Below are 18,723 nucleotides of genomic sequence, written 5' to 3'. Positions count from 1 at the left end.
TGGATGCTAAGTGTGTATTCAGGTTATCCACTTCAAAGTTAAAATCCATATCAAGTGAAGAGATCGAGAGCTAGTATTAAACTGCACCTGAATCCCCCCTCTCTGTAGGTAACCTTCATGCAAGGACACTATCCTGTAAAAGACTACTAAATCCAGAAATTCATCAGTGACTCTTTGCATAGAATTACTCCTCATTATACAACAGACTAGCTGCTTGGTCGATGAGCCCCTTATGACGCTTACTAAAGGAATGATACTTCCGACTGCTTTTCCTGCATTACTGTGTCGAGGGCTCCTTTGAAACAGCGATAGGTATGCAAGGTTTCTTTTTGACGGCTCCTTTAGAGAAACAACAGCCAGTGTTCCCACATCCCACTCAGAGAATTAAATACTAATTGAGACATTGAATGACTGCTTGCATCACGAGGCCTGATCGGTTCATCCATTATGAGTCCTTTCAGAGAGGTTCCCCGCGTTCTCCTAGGGGACAACATTCAATTGCAATGCTCTCTGTACACGAGCTGCGAGATGTGGCGCAAGCTGAAAGAGTGTAAAGCCTACTGAAACAGCAGGATAGAACAAAAATACTTTTTTGACATACTGGGGGGGAAAAAAAACCAAAGCATTTTAATTGAGCAACACCAATATTGTGTTATCAACAAAAGGGAATCTGTTCTTGGCCTTTTCATTTTAAGTTACAGAGTCATATGAAGCTCTCACCACAAGGCATTCAGCTTCAGCTTCTCCTCGGTATCCTGCAGCGCTTGCTGGATCTCCAGGTCCCCCGGCACGCCACTGAACACGCAGCCTGCAAAGCAGTGGTCTTGAAGGAACTCTCCCTGCCACTCCATCTCTTTACAGCTGGAAGCAAGCACAACACAAATCCCAAGCCTGGCTTTCCAGAACATCCACATTTTCCCCTTACTGGCAAATGTGAAATGACTCAATCACATTCCAGGAATCATTTCAATGAAAAAATAAATGGATTATTTTATTCTGTTATACATAAACATAAAATTACGACATCTCAGAGACAGTTATTTGATTTCCCTATGGGCAGACCTCAGATTATACATCCACTGTATCATCTGCCTGACTTTACACTAACACCTGTGTGGAGTGAGTGTTTTTTTCCTTTATTTTTTCTGTCTTCAGGCCGAGGCACCGTGCGAAGCAAGGACTGATCATAAATGCATAGACTCGGTGAAGGACTGCAGGACGGTAATGAGTTAACAGAAAAGGGATCTTCATTCTCATTTTAAATAAACAATCCCTCTCTGCTGCTGTATTCTTTAGTACTTGATACTTAACATATCCTAACAGCAAATCCAGCACTGGGGGATCTATGATATCAACACAGTCATCATGAGTCAAGTGGACTATAATGGAGAGTGTCAGTGTCAATTTCACTTTCTCACACTCCCTTCCCTTCATCTCCCCTGATTTTAATAATCCCTGTCAAACTACAAACAGCCTGCGATACCTTCCTGACACAAAAGCCTTCAGCTCGAAGACAGAATCTCAACATTCATTTAGCCCGTACAAAAGAAAGCTGTCCAGCTGGACAAATATTATTTCCTCACTTGACAATCTCTACAGTTAAGCTTGTATTTGTATTATTTCCTCTGCTCTCCCCCCACCAGCCCCTCTATCAGGCAGCCAGTTTATAAAGGGACCTGCTGCAATGTGCAGGGTTTCATTTGTGGGATTAGAAAGCCAACGATGTAATTATGGAGCAAAAGGAGAAAAAGGAAATATGTTACACAAAAGGCTGCACATCACTGCATGTGTCTGAAGTAAGCGAAAGCAATGATAAAGTGTCAAGTTTTTACTGTCACTGCAAAACCCTAATTAGGACAAGGCGGACTAGATTTTTTTTCATTATTTATTTTGAAAACAAATGTGAAAACTTCAGAGTTTTTGAAAGCTGCCACACAGGGAAGACGTATTTATTCACACGGCAGTTACCACATCAAGTGAAACGAGCTCATCTTGTCTCTCACATACATACCACCTATACTGTTCTTGTAATAATGAGGAACTTGTAAAATATTTAGCAGCCTGTTCTAACAGTGCAGATGTGCAGCATTTTAAAAAAAATAGGCAAAAACCTTTGATTAAATTTACATCAATATTTTGTTAATTTAAAAAAAAATGATACATAAGCAAAGCCAAGAATGATAGACACTATTATAGTCATTGAAGATGCAAGTACATTTGAACATATACTGTAATTTTAATGAATACTTTGTTTCTTTAAACAGGTTTTGAATTAATCCATAATTCAAATATGCGTATACTGTATGTATAACTCAAAATATATTTCAGATTAAAAAGTAACAACAATGGTGAGACACTGACAGCCTGTTACAAATAGAAGGTCTGCACATTGTAAACTGTGCATTTAGAGAAACTGTAAGCAGTTTAATCATGAAAACAGTTAGCTTAAATCCAAACAACTCTCCTTTCATTCCTATTCGATATAAATGAAAAATAGCTTTTTGTGTGATGATACCAGTTTAAACATTAATTTTTATTCATAACAAAGGCCATCACCTTACTGCTACAGAACTAATTTCTAAAAAAAAAGAAATTGAGTATTTCACTTAAATTGTGCTTGAAGTCCAGTTGTTTTTCAATAAAAATTATTTAATTAATGAATCTCTGTTTCTTCCGATAAATATACTGTAGTTTAGCATAGGTTAAAGGTTGAACACTGCTAATTGTGAATATTTCTTATGAGAAAAAGAAAAGTCTTTGGCATACAGTAGAGGTTAATTGCTAAAAGGATTTTAAATGAGCGCCTTATCTTTTTATTTTGTGTAGTATTCAAGAATGTCGCATTGACTTTGTGAACTTAAAACTGTTAATAATTAGAGCTGTGCAATAAAATCCTTGAAACTTCTCTGGCCACAGGGTGAACAGGCTGGTTCCAGTCAGAGAGGGCAAGAGTTTGTGAAAAAAAGAAACCTCTCATGCAAGTGTTTCCCGAAAACATCTCTGAAGTTCAGCAATATGATTCTTTAAATTATATGCTGTACAACTTGACATTATTTACTCCAAGTTTGCACATTTGTCTCTATTAGAGTAGGCTAAGATTTTAGGTTTTAAAAGTAGGTATTTCAAAGGTCTGCAATTTATTAAAGACCTCTTTTTAAAAAAAGTATTTTTTATACTTCTATTATGTTGGTCTTTATACACTGGTAGAGATTTCCTTAGACATAGCCAATGCAACAGAATTGAATGCTCTGGTGTTCTATGTACAACACAGGTGGCACGAGCATTAAGTGAACTGAATACACACACACTACACAGTGAAACATCATGTAACTCAAACTTATTTCAAGTCTTCTGTTTGTGCACATGAACATTGTAAGCTTGTGCAATTTTCAAGTTCTATTCTACTACCTTTGGTGAAAGCTGCCCATTACACGCTGTTATCTAAAAACAAATCTTCCAAAAAAACCAGAGGAAACGTGCTTAAAAAAATTAGATAGGTCACGTATTACCATGCAAATAATATGTTAATATTTTACTTCATCAAAGCCTGAATTTTCAGAACACTTCCTCTTCTTATTACCTTTATCAACAAGTAATCCTTAACAATCGGAGCTGTGAACCAGCCCAGCTCAAGCAAGAAATTAACAAACCAATCTGGGATAGAGTCCTGCCTGAGCTCTATCTCCGTTTTCCATTCAAATAGCAGAAATGGTATTTTTCATTGTTTAAAGTTTATTTATGCTACAGAATCGTCATAAAATCCATTTCTCGATTGTTGACATTGTCTTGCAAAGAGGCGGATGGATCCTTATTTTTCGTTTTCAAAGGAATACTTAACATATAAGGATTGTCAAAGTGTAGGGCACATTTACTGGGCTTTTTGTGTGAACAGACACTCTGATAAAATATCTTTTAAGGGCAGAAAATGGGGGGGGGGGGGACTAGGATCTTGTCATTTTAAGGCCTTTAGAAACAATTCTCTGTCGTTTAATGGGGGCGGGCTAAACGGATGGAAGAGTCCAACAGGAGCATTGAGTCAGCTTTCTGTATCCGAGAGACTGATTATACAGTCTTCAGTGTAACTACGTGTAGAAAAGCAGACGAGGAGCACAGAGAGAACACAGTACCTTGAGTCAAACGGCCGGGTCCCGCGACTTCCTTCCCACTGCCTGTAGATGAGATGGATGACGGTTTAAAACACACTTTTAAACTGGGGTAATAGAGTGAAAGACTCGTCTAATACTCAAGGGAACTGCCAATACAGTATAATCTTCCCCTGGTACGAGTTCAAACCACATTGCAAAATAAATTAATCATTCATTTATCAATTTACTGAGACTTCTCCATTATTCTGAAACTAGCGTTACAACAGCATACACTGCTCCAACTATTTAACAGTTGCATTAAATACGATATTAATACAATTAATTTGCATTTCTTTATAGTGCGAGGTCGTCAGTATTTTTGGTGAGGTATGTTTTCCCAAGTTTTGAAAACACATTCAACGGTTCTCTGATAGACTTATTGCAGGTGCCAATCAAAACGACGACCCCAGTATTTTGTAGTCGTCGTTTGTTAAAATATCCGCCAATAAATCCGAGCGAGATCACAAAAAAAATCACACATACTGTATATTGTTTAGACGTGGCTTTGAACAGTTTTATGTCCAGCGTTTAGGCTATCGCCAAATGTTTATTTACGTTTCTTTGAAACAATACTAAAAAATGCTTATGAGGCATCCGTGTGCGTTTACAAAAAAGGATTCCGTTTCAGCTAGAAACACTGAGTGAGCGCACCAGGACCCACAATGGGCAACACAGATTGAAATTAACCTCCCGCATCATGAAGGTGAAAACCTCGCTCCTCTCACTCAGCCTAAGAGCGTCTCTGACAACCAACCGGAAGAAACAACCACCAACTTCCGCCGCAGCGGACTGGCACATCACGGTTTTCTGGGTGTTTGAGTTGGTCCAACGAATTATTTTTCAGAGACGTAAACATTTATCAACTAATACGATATATATATGTGACGTCTTAAAAGCTAAAATATAGTTGTTAAAATGTACATAACATTGAATCTAAAGTTAATCCCGGTGTTCGGAGCCGACACATGCCCGTGTTCACCCCTGTTATGAAAGTGAAACAGTCCTCCCGATCGTCCCCACGAGACCGGTGAGACTGGAGCATTCGCAAGAGGCAGGGGGTGTCTGTGTTTGCGGGTGCGTGACTGGAAAATAAGCTTTCTTTTTCCCCGCTCCCCACGGCTGATGCTATTCGCGAGATCAACGAGACAGATGTCACTTCCGCGCCACTTGTTTTGGTGGATGGTGGGGTCATCTTGTGGATGGTGTTCTGGCGGCCCACCCCCCTGCTTTTGAAGGGATGGTACGCCCCCGGCCAGGCGTGTGCAGGCGGTCTGAAAGCTTTTGGCGCTAAAACGAGCGGCGGTAAGCAGGGGTGGGGATGTGAGCGGTCTGTAAGGTACGTCACGGCACTAAAAATACTTCGTTATTATATTCGTGTCAGTTATTATACAGCGGGCGCCGCATGTAATCCTGGCAGTGGGAACGGTGTGATATTGTTCACGTCTTGGCGTGGGGCTCTGGACTCCCGTCCCAGCTGCTGTAACTACGTGTCTTTAATTTTGATTTGTTTTTGTTTTTGTTTTGGTTCTGTCAGCGCTGTCGCCTGCTCTGAACACCTGGTGGATTTTCACCTCTCACTCCCTGTGAGTGAGTGACCGGGGGGTAGAGACTGGGGTGACTGTGGGGTTTCTCCCTGCAGGGTAAACCTCTGCCAGGTGTCCAGGAGACACGGCTAACTAATTCACGACGGGAAGAAGAGGAAGAGGAATAAAAGGGGCGAGTCTTATGGTTTTAAAGGCGTCTTTTCCTTTCCTTTTTTCAAATATATTTTGAATTGAGCGCCCGTAAGGAGAACTTGACATCTTTTATGAGGGTTGGGTTTCTGTTTCTAAGACAGAAAATAGTACAGCATCTTAATATTGGTTTTCCTCCAGGACAGATGGAAACAACCTTAAAAACGCACCTGTGTCCGCTGTCAGTGGCTAGCAAACGTGCTGTATTCACCCCCCTTGGACCTTTTCACATTTATACACTCCCGATGTATTTATTTGGGACTTTTTGCCATTGATCAACACAAAACACGATATAATGTCAAAGTGGAAACAAAATCTGAAAACAGATCCTCCTTAATCAGTTATAAATACAAAGCAGAAAATAAGCATTTGCATAAATATTCGCCCTCCTTCACTATGACACACCTAAGTGGGCTCTGGTGCAACCAACCAAATGTCTTTACCAGTCACATAACTTGTTGGATGGGGTCCACCATTGTGCAATCAGGGTGTTTCACATGCTTCAGGATAAGTATAACTGAGCACGTCTCTGGGAGGTTCCACGGTTTATTACTACAGCTCCTAACAAAAGTTACATCATGAAGACAGGAACTTTCACAGCAAGTCATGGAGAGGGTTACTGAAAAGCTCCAGTCAGGGGAAGGGTATAAGAAAATTTCCCAGGCATTACATTATATCCCCCAAAGCACAATAAAGTCCATTCTGAAGAAATGTAGACAATATGGCACAACTGTAAAACAGAGTGTCCTCAAAAACGGAGTGTCCGTGTGAGAAGAGCACTAGTCAGGGAGGCCATCAAGAGGCCTGTGACACTTCTGAAGGAGTTACAGTCTTCCATGGCTGAGATGGGAGAAACTGTGCATATGAGATGGGTGCCTTGTCACTGCATCAGGGCTTGGAAGAATTGTGACGTTAGACGGAAAAATGGATGCAGAAAAGTACAGAGAAATCTTGGAGGAAAACCTGCTACAGTCTGCAAAGGACACTGGACTTGACCCAAAACATACGGCCAAGGCCAAGCTTTGGAGCGGCTTAGAAAGTAAAAGCCCGGACCTCAATCCAATCAAGCATCTGTGGCAGGAGTTGAAAAATTCCTGTTCATCAACTTTTTCCCATCCACCCTTGAGGGAGTCTGAGCAATGAGTAGAATGGGCAAAAACCGCGGCGTCCCAGTGTGCCGATAAACTGAAGCAAGAAGACGCATGACCCTGATTTCTGCCAAGCATGCCTCTCCCAAATACTGATAAAAAGGGGGTGAATACTGTACAGTATGTGATCAGTTATTTTCTTTTTTAAATATTGATCATTAATTTAGGAGGATTTGTAGAATTTCGTTTTCCCTTTAACATCACAGAGTGTTTTCTCTCAATCGTTGGCGAAAGCTCCCAATTAAATATATTATGATTCTTTATTGTAACACAATAAAATGCAATAAAGGTCATGGGGGAGGTGAAAAGTTTAATTACCTCTATACTTTCTCACCAGCTTCAGTCTGAAGAAACTGGATTGAGAGATGTCAAGGAATGTGTTGTCTCTCTAGAATGGCTGCCAAGCCGGAACGCGTTTTCCAGTTCTCTGGAATCCGAAACGCAGAGACGAAGAGGAGCTTGCTGAAGTGCATTTCCAGTCTGGGCGGGATATACGCTGGTGGATCGGTGAGTTGGGGTTTGTGTCCGTCTTGGTGACAGAGCCCGCGGTATGGACTTTGTATTAAGTTTGTCTGCTGCTTTTTCAACCCATCAAGTGAACTGTGGAGTAGGAGATTACCTTTCTGGTTGTATAGTAAGTGAAAACACTCTGGTGGTGGTGATGGTGGGTGGGGGCAGAGAGCTGATCTCTGGAGACAGAATGAACAGATTTTCCCTTTGGGTGGGAAAACTGTGGATCAGTGGAGAAGCTGCACCGGTTCGCCCCTCCTGCGGAGGAGACCTTCATCCTTTCTCCCGGGCATTCTCCCTCCTGTTCCCGGAGGTCCATGGAAACTGCATGCAGGGGAGCGCTGTAGCGTGCTTGGCTCTTAGCTATGAGAAAAGATCGCGGTCCTCCGTGAACCCCAGAGTCCGGATTCGCTCTTCAGCTGTATCCCCGGATGACGCGGAATGGGAATAAACCTGGGAATGCAACCCAGGCTGTGGTGTCCTCTGGTTTTCCCTCTGCAACGCCTGTCAGTCAGGGGACTGAGCTCCCCCGGGGGAGCCGGTGTCCCCGCTCCCTGAAGCAGGAAGTGGGACGGGTCAGTCGTGCTGGACCGTGGCCCTCAGTCTCCGGCGCTGGCCGTGCTTAGACTGACATTGGATCCCAATGTGGGGAGGTATCATGAAGAGGCACGTGCAGTAAGTGCTGCAGGAGCTGGGAGTCGCTTGGTCTTGGGTGAAGCAAGTTTGTGTCCGTCAACGTGTTGAAGACACAGGTGCACCACGGCAGTCCAGCCCACCAGTCCAGCAGTGCTGGTTTTCCGGGCACTTTTTTCCTCTCAGCCTACGAAGGTCTTGGAAGGGTGAGGCTGTGATGCCAGCCAGCAGGCAAGCCGGGTGGGTCCAGTCCTGGTCCCGGAGTGCTGGTGTCTCTGCAGCGCTTCCAGTTCTCCTTGAATCACCAGCTGGGGGGATCAGCTGAGACAGTAACCGGCTGTCAAGGGCCGTGTTGGAACGACCGTCCAACCCACATTCCCACATTCCGGGCGGGACCAGCACCCTGAAGTCAGGGAATGACGAGCTCAGTTAGGCCTTTCAGAGAAGAAGGGGAATGAAGAACCCACACACCCCCGATGGCTGTCAGTGATCGACGTTCTGCACCTCTGATTAAGCACTTGGTCATGTCTAGCAAGAGGCTCATCAGCGGCTGATCGGCAGTGGGTCATCTAAACTGGTTCTGTTCTGCGCGGTTGAGAAAGCTGCAGTGCATTATTAGCTCAGCTTCAGGAAGCATGCGTCCACTCTCTTTACACCACACCTGGAGCAGAGGGCAGCGGATCTCGAGGAAACCCCGTTCATTAAAATGCTCGTCCGTCAGTATGATTTTCGCGTGTGACAAACTTTTTTGCTCTCAGGTCTTTGATTCTGGCTAGCTTCATTGAGTTGAATTTTAATCTAAAAGAATGGAAGGCTACGCTGTACCTATCACTCAGTTGATTAGAATAATAGCAGCTGAAGGTTAGATCTGATAGCTGACCTAATTTGTTCTGATATTGCAATGTATTTTTGACTTTTTAATTTTATCCTCGCCCTCAATTGCCTCTTTTTATAGTCATTGCACCTTCTTTGCAGTGATTGTAATCCCCTGAGCTAAAACTACATTATAAAGTTCTTGACCTTTTTTTCCCTTCCTAAGAACGTGAGAAAAAGGTTACAGATGAGAGGAGACCATGTTGCTTATCTGGCTGTTAGTGGCCTAATGATGCGAGAATCCTTTAAGGTTTTTATTGAAAGCCCCTGGCGAGCCAGTGTCCGTGGCTCTGCTGTCGGCTCCATTTACCCTGATCTTTCGGGACAGGTTCAGATCTAATTCACCAGGCAGTTCTTCCAGAAGTAGGAAAAAACAGCCTCCGCCGGGTTTATTTCCACTCTGCTTCACAAACCTGTCCTTGGTGGTGTCTGTCGACGGATTTCCTCGCTCTTTCTCCTTCGAGTGGTGTTTGCTTTTTTTTTTTTGCAGCAGCAGCCCTTTTGTTTTCTTGACGTCATTTTGACGGGCGTCTCAGGGCAACGGGGGTCGAGAGGGCAAGAGCGAGCCTTCCCCAAGAGGCGGAGGCAGAAACGCAGCCGATGCTTCAGAATCCTCAACCACAGAAATCCAAAGAGGGGTCAGAAATGTTTGCCTTCATCTCCTCGGCCTCCCAAGCCACGTGAAGTGGCTTGAGCTGGTTCCCAGGATGCCCCTTATTGCCCTTGTTGGCAGCTGTTTGAGTCTTTCTCTTGCTGCTGTCACAACTTGGTCATCAGACGCATCAGGAGTGACGGGCCAAGGGTGTTCCCGACCGGCTTCAACATGTGGCTGACAGTGAGAAGGACATGAGTCTCCTGATCAGGTTGAGATGGGCTGGTAAGACCAGGGTCCAGGCTGGCAGGATCCATGCGTGTGTCACACCCGTTCAGCGTTGATAAGTGACCGGATCCTTCCGAAGGTGATGACCTCAGATGGACTTTAAGACCCAAGCCTTGGGTTCTGGTACTGGTGCAGCCGGCACTCGTACGCCCATCCCGTCCGTCGTAAGGGGGTGTAGCTTTAGGTGGGTGTGGTAGGATGGCCCCCCAGGCGACTTCGCCCTGTGCTGGAGGGGGCAGATAGAGGGCCACACTCTTCCTAGAAGCCATTTATGCTGGTGCATCTACGGTTATGGGTGTTGAGCTCTCAAAATGCTCCTTGTATTGACCACGTCAAAAACTACTTGTCTGACTGGGAAACGCGAATGGAGGCTTTTCCTGTTGGGACACCAGTGCTGCTGTCAGTGGGTTTTGTACTGGTGGCTTCAAGAAACAGCGACTCTTTAAAAACTTCTTACCAAGCTGTTCTTTCTCATGTTAATGCTCATGGCCTCATCACAGATTTTACCAAGCTTATACTGACGCATTAGAAATCCTTCTGCTTTGTGACTGTGGCTGCCGCTCCCCTTGATAGTGCAGGTCTTCCTGCCAGCTGGAACTGAGGAATGACGCATGTGTCTGTGTGTGAGGACAGTGGATACGCAACCTTCTTTCTGCATTGTAAATCAGAGGGACCTTTTTTTTTTTACTTTTGAGGCGATCCTCCGTGATCGGCACCCTTCAGCAGCTTCATGTGTGGAAAAGGTTTAATTGTGCCGTTGTATCTCGACAGGCTTACAGTGAGCGAACCACACACCTCATCGCGAGGAAGGTCAGCCCCAGTGAGAAGTTCCTCGCGGCTTGCGCTGCAGGTAGGTCCAGCATGGGGCAGAACAAGAGACCCCCCCTGTGTGACATCTGTGCTCCGCCCCCTCTCTGGACTCCGGGCCTGGTTCTGATCCGCACTTTGAGTACCAAGAAACAAGGAGTCGGTGTGGGGGGGGCAGAGGCTGTTCACAGGTGGCGTCTCCTCGTTCAGAAAGGGCTCAAGAGCCTTTAGTCTCGGATCTGACTCGCGGCTCACTGGATCAAAGGGGTCAAGTTCTTGGCTGTAGGCGAGCTGTGGATGCTTAGGCACGTTGAGAGAGCCTTTGATCCGTGTTTCCTTGGGGGTACAGAAAGCTCGATGCGGTCAAGACCGCGTTGTGAAATTCTGTCATTCGGTCGTGGAGGGGTTGGTTTGTGAAATATGTCATCCGCTGGGTCGTGTCCACGTGCTTACAGAACTGCAGCTGATTTTGCGAAGAAAAGACAACATCCTGTAACTGGGCTGTCATGACCTTTGTTTAGTTTCTGAATTCGCCCCCCCAATGGGGTCCCGCGCTCGAGGGCCTGAGGATGCTTGTCGTTGTGAAGTGTGTGGGTGTGAAATTTGCTCGGGAGGGAGGGAGGCGTTCTGGTTTTCTGCTGGAAATGGGCTGGGATCTTGACCAGGTGGTCGCACCGCTCCGCGGTTGTTTCCTGTGGCGGCGATACGCTGCCCGTCGTCTGTCCACGTGGGGTGCCCCTGGAGTGTTTGTAACGAGGGCGTCTCCTTGATGTCCTTCCTTGGGCACAATCTGCCGGTTTGCGTTTCTGCCCGCCGGCTGGCAGGAGTGGGGTTTTCTGGGCCCAGGCGCCCGTCGGCCTCTCGGCCAGGCCGGCAGGGCTGCTGAGTTTGTGTGCGTGCTTGTGTTTTTTTTTTCCCGCCGGCAGGTATCTGGGTCCTGCGCCCCGAGTACGTGACGGAGAGCGCGAGAGCCGGCCGCTGGCTGGCCGAGGAGCCCCGCGAGTGGGGGAGCCCCGCGCGGCGCTGGCGGGGGCAGGCCGGGGCGTTCCGGGGCTGGAGGGTCGCGCTGCTGCTGGGCGATGCCGGCAAGAGGAAGGTGTTCGAACGGTGAGGCTCCTTCGGGGGGGGGGGGCCGAGCTGGTGGGCGGGGCGCGAGTGCTGCACACGGGGCCTGGTCAGAGCGTGGGCAAACTGGGGGGGACCGGGGTGCACCCTGGTCTGTTTGTGCATGACAAGACCAGTGCAGCGTGGGCAGTTTGATGAGGGGCGCCTTGGGGACAGTACCCCTTTTTTTTAATAGCGCTTTTATATAGCGAGTTTTATTTTTTATTATCGGCTGGTAGCGCAGAGGAGGGACAATTCATTTTACTGTCTGCGCGGAGGTCAAGTGCTGCGCTAAGACTCGCGTTTCCCGTTGAAAGACAGACAGATCGACGTCCTGCTGGTGCTGCTCTTGTTGCAGGATTCTGAAAGCCGGGAAGGCCACGGTTTCTCACTGCCCGCCTTCCACCCATGAATTTACACATGTTCTGGTGAAAAACATGAGACAGCAGACACCACCCTGCGGGGCTCCCTGCTACTCGCTGAACTACATTGCTCAACATTTATTTGAGGTACGTAGCCGTGAGGGTGAAGGTTAAAACAGACAAGTAGTTATTATACATAGATAACGAGCTTCCAAGTAGATCATGTACTTGTGCACAGTTACCTGTTTCTTTTTTTTTACATTATATGTGTCATTGTGCGTTATTTGTTTGGCAGTTGAGAAAATGAGGGTGTTGTAGCTTCAGTTTTCATCTCGGGCAGCCTTTGATATCCGATTGTGTCTCGTTCTCCTCCTGTTGGACTGCTGTTTTGAAACATCGTAATGATTGTGGGAGAGAGTGGGAATCGGGTTGAAAGATAACTTGTCAATAGGGTGTCTTAACACCCAAGGGGGTATAGTTATATGAAAGTCAGTCTGGTAGAAGTAGAATTTTTGTTCTGCTGGTTTGTCATAGAATATTTTAAAACCATATATAATATGTACATCAGCACCTATAATTTACAGTCACTTCTTAATGACAGCTATTTATGAACCAATAGTAAAGGCTGTAACAAAGCCTGTGAGATCTACCACTGTTCATACTTTATGAAACTGGCTGTCTGTGTTTATTATTATGACTATTATTGGGCTGATGGGTGTCTCCCCTGGGACCTGAGCCCTGCTGCTCTGGGAGGTGTGGGCCCTCAGGTGCAGAGTGTGGGAGTGGGAGTGGGTCACGCCCTCTGTTCTGCTGCAGGAAACGGAGAGCCCCAGGGCGACGCCACCACCTCTTTCACCCAATGCTCAGCAGAGGCTTTTCTCCGAACTGGAGCTGAAGCTGAAGGAGCACGTCCTGGCGCTCGAGGTGAGGGCGTGCTGGAAGGCAGGCTGGGTGCCGCTGAAATCCCTGCCATCAAAAAGCACGAGACACTAAGCAGACCCTAGCACCAGACACCCACTGCTCCACGTGTTACTCCAGACCCCTTCTCTTTTCCCCTCTCCCAACCGGAACTCGGGATGTGTTCGCGCTCGTCAGTCTCTGCTGTGGGTGATCCCTTGCACCTGGTGTGATCTACTCTGCAAGATGGCTTTCCCGTAGACACTGCAACCACTGTTTAAAGTCGTGGCAGCCGTTTTAAAATGAAGGACAGAACAGAACAATTCGCATATCTGCAGATGGCACATATTGCTGTCAAGGAGATTGACGGGCGTCGGAAGGTTACTGTTCCCCGATCGCCGACGTGAAACGGGGGCGCAGAGCGGTGGACCACCAGGGCCAGTCTACAGCTCGGCACACATATCTTCTTTCGCGCCTCCAGATGTAGGAAAGGCCTGGCTGCAACGTTGTAAGATGTATTTTCCCCTTATAAAGTAATTACTAGCCCTTAACGTCTGATTTTCTTATTATTTCTTTAGGTTCTGCAAGCAAAATGTGCGTCTGTTGACTTCCAAAACTGCTACTCCACAGCGGACTGTAATCTTCAGGTGAGGTTATTATTGGAGTCCTGGCAAACAGTTCCTTAATTATGGTCAGATTAATGAGGCAATCGTTTTAAAGGTCTCATCTTTACCCAGAAAGAAAAGGTCGAGTGCCTGACCTTCTGTGTCAGGTTGGGTTCTTACCAGCGTGCACGATGCTGCTGGTCCAACCAGTGGGTCAGGGTTCGATCACTAACGAGCGTGAGATGCACGAGCAGCGTGTGGAGGAAGGAGTCTGCCCCGCAGCAGCGAATGAGCTTGTCGCTTTCGACAAGACGACGACCGCACAACGGCCGGCGTCGCCCTCTGTGACACCTCGGCCTCCAGGGGTCTTTTGTCGACCTGACACTGATCCTCCCTTTGCAGAAGAGAAGAGCAGATTTCAGTAATGCCAGCACCCTGACGGAAAGCGGGCTCTTCACGGAAGCTCTGGAGGAGATCCGGTGGACGCTGAGTCCTGGAGTCCTGCCTCCCGTGGGCCTGATGCACGTCTTCATGAGCCACGCTCTGCAGGCAGAGTATTGGAAACAAGCAAACCTAAGACCCTGAAACGGAGTGGAAGAGTGTGACAAGTTCCTATACGCTTGAATGGGTTATGCACTGAACCGGGCTTCTTAAGATGAAGCGATACTCTTCACCTACCCATCACGACCTGCATAGTATTTGAAATAGTATTTGTCTTACGAACACGAATCCAGCGTAGTGCTTAACGATGGTGTTTCATGCACAGGAAATCAAAAGGCCTTCGGACACCACAACCTTTTTTTTTTCTGAAACGCGGTGTAAATTGTAAGCCCCGGTGTTTTCCAGCAGTGCGGATTCACGGAAATACCCTTCATCCATAGAAATTAAAAGGAGATTAGAACATAAATCCTAACGCATGCGTTGCAGATACCGAAACATGAATTTCAGCCGGCTAAAATAACTGGAAGAAAAAAAACAGAATTGAGGCATGCTCGATGCCATGCTATTTAAAAAAAAGACAGATGCATTTTGACTGTAATAATACTGTATTACAGTCTTTTAATGGTGCGTTTCTCTTCCTGTGCAGATCATTCATTTGCTTTTCTAATGTCTGTGATCCACTGCCATTCATTCATGCAGCCCCTCGAAGCACCTGAATCACCAGTGCTCACACTGACTTTCCCAGGTGTTTGCATGGGTCTGCAGTGCAGGTCGGCTGGCAGCTGGAGTGTTTCAGTGGTGCAGAGGGGCAGGCAGGGCTCTGGAGCCGTCTGTGCAAGCCTGTGGGCTCAGATCCTGGCTGGGGCTGTGCTCCTGCAGAGCTGAGCCTGGTGCTTCGCCCAGATTGCTTCCAGAAAAGTGCCCAGCTGTTTAGATGTCTCGGTGTTTTGGAAAAAATCCGCAGCCTATTATTATTAAAGATAAAAGAGGAAAAGTACCCTTAGAAAAAAATGAAAGAACATTTTAATTATTTTTTTTGCCACTTAATACCTTAATAATACACATAGGTAATAAACAGCTTAATATTTTTTCTTCTGCGGTAGTGTGGCACTGTAGGCATAAAAGTGATTTTTTCGGACGAAACCGATACAGAACAGTTATTAGGAGTAAGAACTTTTAAAAAGTTCTTACTTTCAAAAAAACTATTTACAAATGAGAGGAGGCCGTTTGGCCCACCTGCCTGTTTGGTAGATAGTAGCTGATTGATCTTTTTGGACCTTTGAGTCAACGGGTCTCCTGTCCTGGGTGTTAAATGCGCTTCTGAGTCGTTTCCACTTGTGCCCCCTGGTTCGAGTTTCCAGGTTCGTCCTGAAGAAGAGCGCTGGGCTGAGTGTGTATCGGGCCCCCTCGCTGTCTTTTCCTTTCACGACTGAAAAGATATAGTTCCTTCAGGCCATCAGTGTAGAAAATCCCCTTCAGCCGTAAGACTGAGGCCTATAGCCCTGCGAACCCGGTTGCTGTTCTTGAGCCTGATGCTTTGGAGGAATTTGAGTACGTGGGTAGTCTATGAGCTGCCTCACTGAGCCGTGAAGAATTGTACTTCCGTGCTTCTGTGATCAGTATGATTGCAACTAGGAATGCATCTGTCTTTGTATAAGGTGGGAAACTGGTTTCGTTCTTTATACATCATAGAAAAATGTTGTGCCTGTCGGTCACAAAGTTAATCCGATGCTCTGATGGCATGCAATAGACATACATACAGTGTATCTGTAGATAGGCTTCATACTGTATATAAGCACTTGCATAAAAAAAATTTCTTTCAGCATTATTTTAAAGTATAGAAAGTAACATTTGGCTTTTTGGAGACAGGCAGTTATTTGTTTAAACATTGATGTATTGACTGTGTTTAGGATCAGGGTTTATGTTGTTTTAGTACCTACTATCCTGTCAAGGTTTATCGTCAGATATTTCAGAAATGTATCTCTCATGAGAGTGGCTGTCTTTTACACCGAAAGATATTTGCAAAACGTACAAACACTTAACACTACATGACATAACTGACATCTATCCCTGCGTGTTCATGTCACACCACTCCATCGGGGATACACAGCGCTACACCAGGGCCCTGGAAAGTTACTCCGCCTGTTAGTCAAGGTGTCAGTAAAGCTGCTCAGACCTCTAAGCTGTTACCAAGGTCTCTTAAAGCAGAATCCAGTGGCAGTTGGGAACTCTTTACATATTACTCCCTGGTACCTGTTGAATTGTTTTTTAATATCTGCAGTTGTATGATACACAGATTATTTATTTGGGAATGTATACAGTCATTTCTGTTCTCAGGTAGTTTGTCTTAAGTGATTCTTTTTCTTCCTTTCATTTTAGTTTCAATGAAGATTGATTGCATTTCAAAAGCAGTCACTGGCTGTTCAGACCCTTGTCGTATGTAGGCACTCACTCTAATCTGCTTCCTGCGAAATCTAATAAAGATAGGATTCCAGATTAGTGGAAACTACCAGTTCAGCACAATCCGCGAGACTGAATTAACAACGAGTCGATAGCCGTGTGTTCTCCATGCCGGATGTTTAAAGGGGCGTTCGGCGCCGAGATACTAAATCCCACCTCTCCTCGCTCGCTGTGTTCTCCAGGACGCCGCAAGCCCGCTGTTCCTGATCACTTTTCTGAACACGCTGCACGACGTGTTCCGCAATAACCCTCCCTGGGGGTGGCCCTCCCGAGTCGGGTACTTCCTGAGCATCCTGCAGTGTCCCGAGTGCAAGGAGGGGCCTTGGGCCTTTCTGGAGGCGTCTGCCAGGTGAGCGGGGCCGTTTCCCGCCGTCGGACCGCTTGCCGGAGCAGGGGCAGGGACCCCTGCCTCTTCCTCTCCGTCGTTGGGCTGTGATGCAAGCAGCTCCTCGTTCACTGTGCTTTAGTGCCGGGGGATGAAACAAAAGGAAGACTTGCAAAGAAGCCAGAGGAAAAGGCTGTGAGCCTTCCTGTGAAGAAAAGCAGGTGTTCTAATAGTAGGGGGGTGTGTGATCGAGCTAAGGGGCGTGTAGGTTAGAGTTAAATGTGTAGAAGTGGTCGGTGCAGACACCGGCTCCCTCCGGCTTGCGTGAACCGTGTGGGGGTGGAGAGCTGAGCCGGAAGCTGACTCCCTGTGCTTCCTCCGGCCAGGCGGCTCGTGTCCGGCGGTCCCTGCTGCCACCTCTGCCCTGAGCCCGTCAGTCCGGAGCAGGAGAAGTTCCACGCCCATCTCCTGGCCTTCCTTCTCGATCTCTACAGGTTTGATCTCCACTCCTTAAACACCAGGTAAGCCCGGCACTCTGTGACTTACTTTCTCCGCTGCCTCTTCTGTTTTAAAGAATAATTTTGGGATTAGCACTTGGAATGCTTTTCTCCCTCTATGTGCCGCCTAGACATAGCCTTTCTTCACCCCTATGGCCACTGTGTGTAGCTTTGCTGGTGCATTCTGGGTCAGGATGGACGTTTCATTGTCCCGTGGTAAAGGCACGGCAGTGATGGCAGGACACTTCCGGTTTGTTTCCGCCTTTCCCAGAGAACCCGGAGGAGGTATGTCTTCGGTTCTGGTCCACACCTTTTGGAACGTGTGGGAGAAGTCGACCCTGGCAACGAAGCCTCTGCAGCAGCTGGCAAAACTGCTAGTTGATGCCACCCAGTGGCTTCTTGCATCGAAAGAGGTACGTTATCCCCTGGGCTTTCCCCTTCTCTGTGTTTATTCTTGAAAGGGGGTAAAAGCGATTCCTCTGGGGCGCTTGTTGTCATCGGTCAGTTCTGCTGAACTGACAAGACCTGCTCCTTGCGCAGATCTGGAGATAAAATGTGCGAGTCTGTGTGCATCGCCGGTGAGTTGCTGCTACGTGCACTCAGTGAACGAGACAGTTCAGCAGTGGTGCCGTGAACCAACGGAAGATGGCAAAGGGGTTTTAGTTGCATGAACACAAAACTGTACAGTAACTGTTTCTACAAACTCAAGCCGTGCAAAGGAGCCCTTTCTCCCTTTCTCCCTTTCTCCTCTCTCTCTCTCTCTCTCTCTCTCTCTCTCTCTCTCTCTCTCTCTCTCTCTCTCTCTCTGCTCTCTCTGCTCTCTCTGCTCTCTCTCGATCCTCCGAGGCAACTCCTGGGGTTTTGAGCGCATGCCAGGGCAGCAGCAGAAGTCCCCCTGCTTGAGGATATGGGGTGCAGCTGGGCAGGCTGAGGTCGGAGGGGTGTGGTGTGAATGGAAGTAGTATTGGCGATGTGTTGTGCAAGGTGCCCTATAGAATTATTACAGTATGTAAAGTAAGCCCTTTAGGCCCTGAAAATGAAATGTTTTTCAATTGGGTATTCCTTCCATCTGGTATTAGTGCAGTTTCCTTTCATGGTGCAGCTATGGGGGGGGATTGATTTTTGCTTCCCCTGTGAAACGACGCCACTGTGGGTTTGTGCAGTGTTTGCTGTATCTTTGCTTTGCTTGGCCATGGTTCTGCATTAACCTGTGCCATCAAACCACAGTAAACTGTAGTAGTGGCTTTCCAGTTATAGGGGTGCAGCTCAACAGGGCCCCTCACCTTCTAAGCAGGAATTGAAA

The 18,723-nt window shown here is 46.7% G+C and overlaps 2 protein-coding genes across 4 annotated transcripts in view; one reads left to right on the top strand and one right to left on the bottom strand.

The window, feature by feature from the left end:
* Positions 1-4,889, bottom strand: part of kiaa0825 (KIAA0825 ortholog) — a 147,221-nt gene extending 142,332 nt beyond the window's left edge. For all 3 annotated transcript variants that reach the window (XM_088910246.1, XM_088910247.1, XM_088910248.1), the window contains exons 1-3: positions 4,629-4,889; positions 4,128-4,169; positions 721-861 (exon numbers count right to left, since the gene is read on the bottom strand). In XM_088910246.1, the coding sequence (XP_088766372.1) occupies positions 721-851 (131 nt within the window). In that variant the 5' untranslated portion in view covers positions 852-861; positions 4,128-4,169; positions 4,629-4,889. The remainder of the gene's footprint in view (positions 1-720; positions 862-4,127; positions 4,170-4,628) is intronic.
* Positions 4,890-5,440: 551 nt separating this feature from the next.
* slf1 (SMC5/6 complex localization factor 1) overlaps positions 5,441-18,723 on the top strand; it is a 42,061-nt gene continuing 28,778 nt past the window's right edge. The window contains exons 1-11 of the mRNA XM_088910242.1: positions 5,441-5,481; positions 7,419-7,533; positions 10,694-10,772; positions 11,656-11,836; positions 12,192-12,342; positions 13,012-13,119; positions 13,671-13,739; positions 14,100-14,246; positions 16,781-16,947; positions 17,310-17,444; positions 17,692-17,833. Coding sequence (XP_088766368.1) covers positions 7,420-7,533; positions 10,694-10,772; positions 11,656-11,836; positions 12,192-12,342; positions 13,012-13,119; positions 13,671-13,739; positions 14,100-14,246; positions 16,781-16,947; positions 17,310-17,444; positions 17,692-17,833 — 1,293 coding nt within the window. The 5' untranslated portion in view covers positions 5,441-5,481; position 7,419. The remainder of the gene's footprint in view (positions 5,482-7,418; positions 7,534-10,693; positions 10,773-11,655; positions 11,837-12,191; positions 12,343-13,011; positions 13,120-13,670; positions 13,740-14,099; positions 14,247-16,780; positions 16,948-17,309; positions 17,445-17,691; positions 17,834-18,723) is intronic.

Source organism: Atractosteus spatula, chromosome 3, assembly GCF_055471065.1.
Source record: "Atractosteus spatula isolate fAtrSpa1 chromosome 3, fAtrSpa1.hap1, whole genome shotgun sequence".
Classification (NCBI taxonomy): domain Eukaryota; kingdom Metazoa; phylum Chordata; class Actinopteri; order Semionotiformes; family Lepisosteidae; genus Atractosteus; species Atractosteus spatula.
This window is presented reverse-complemented; position numbering and strand designations above follow the sequence as displayed.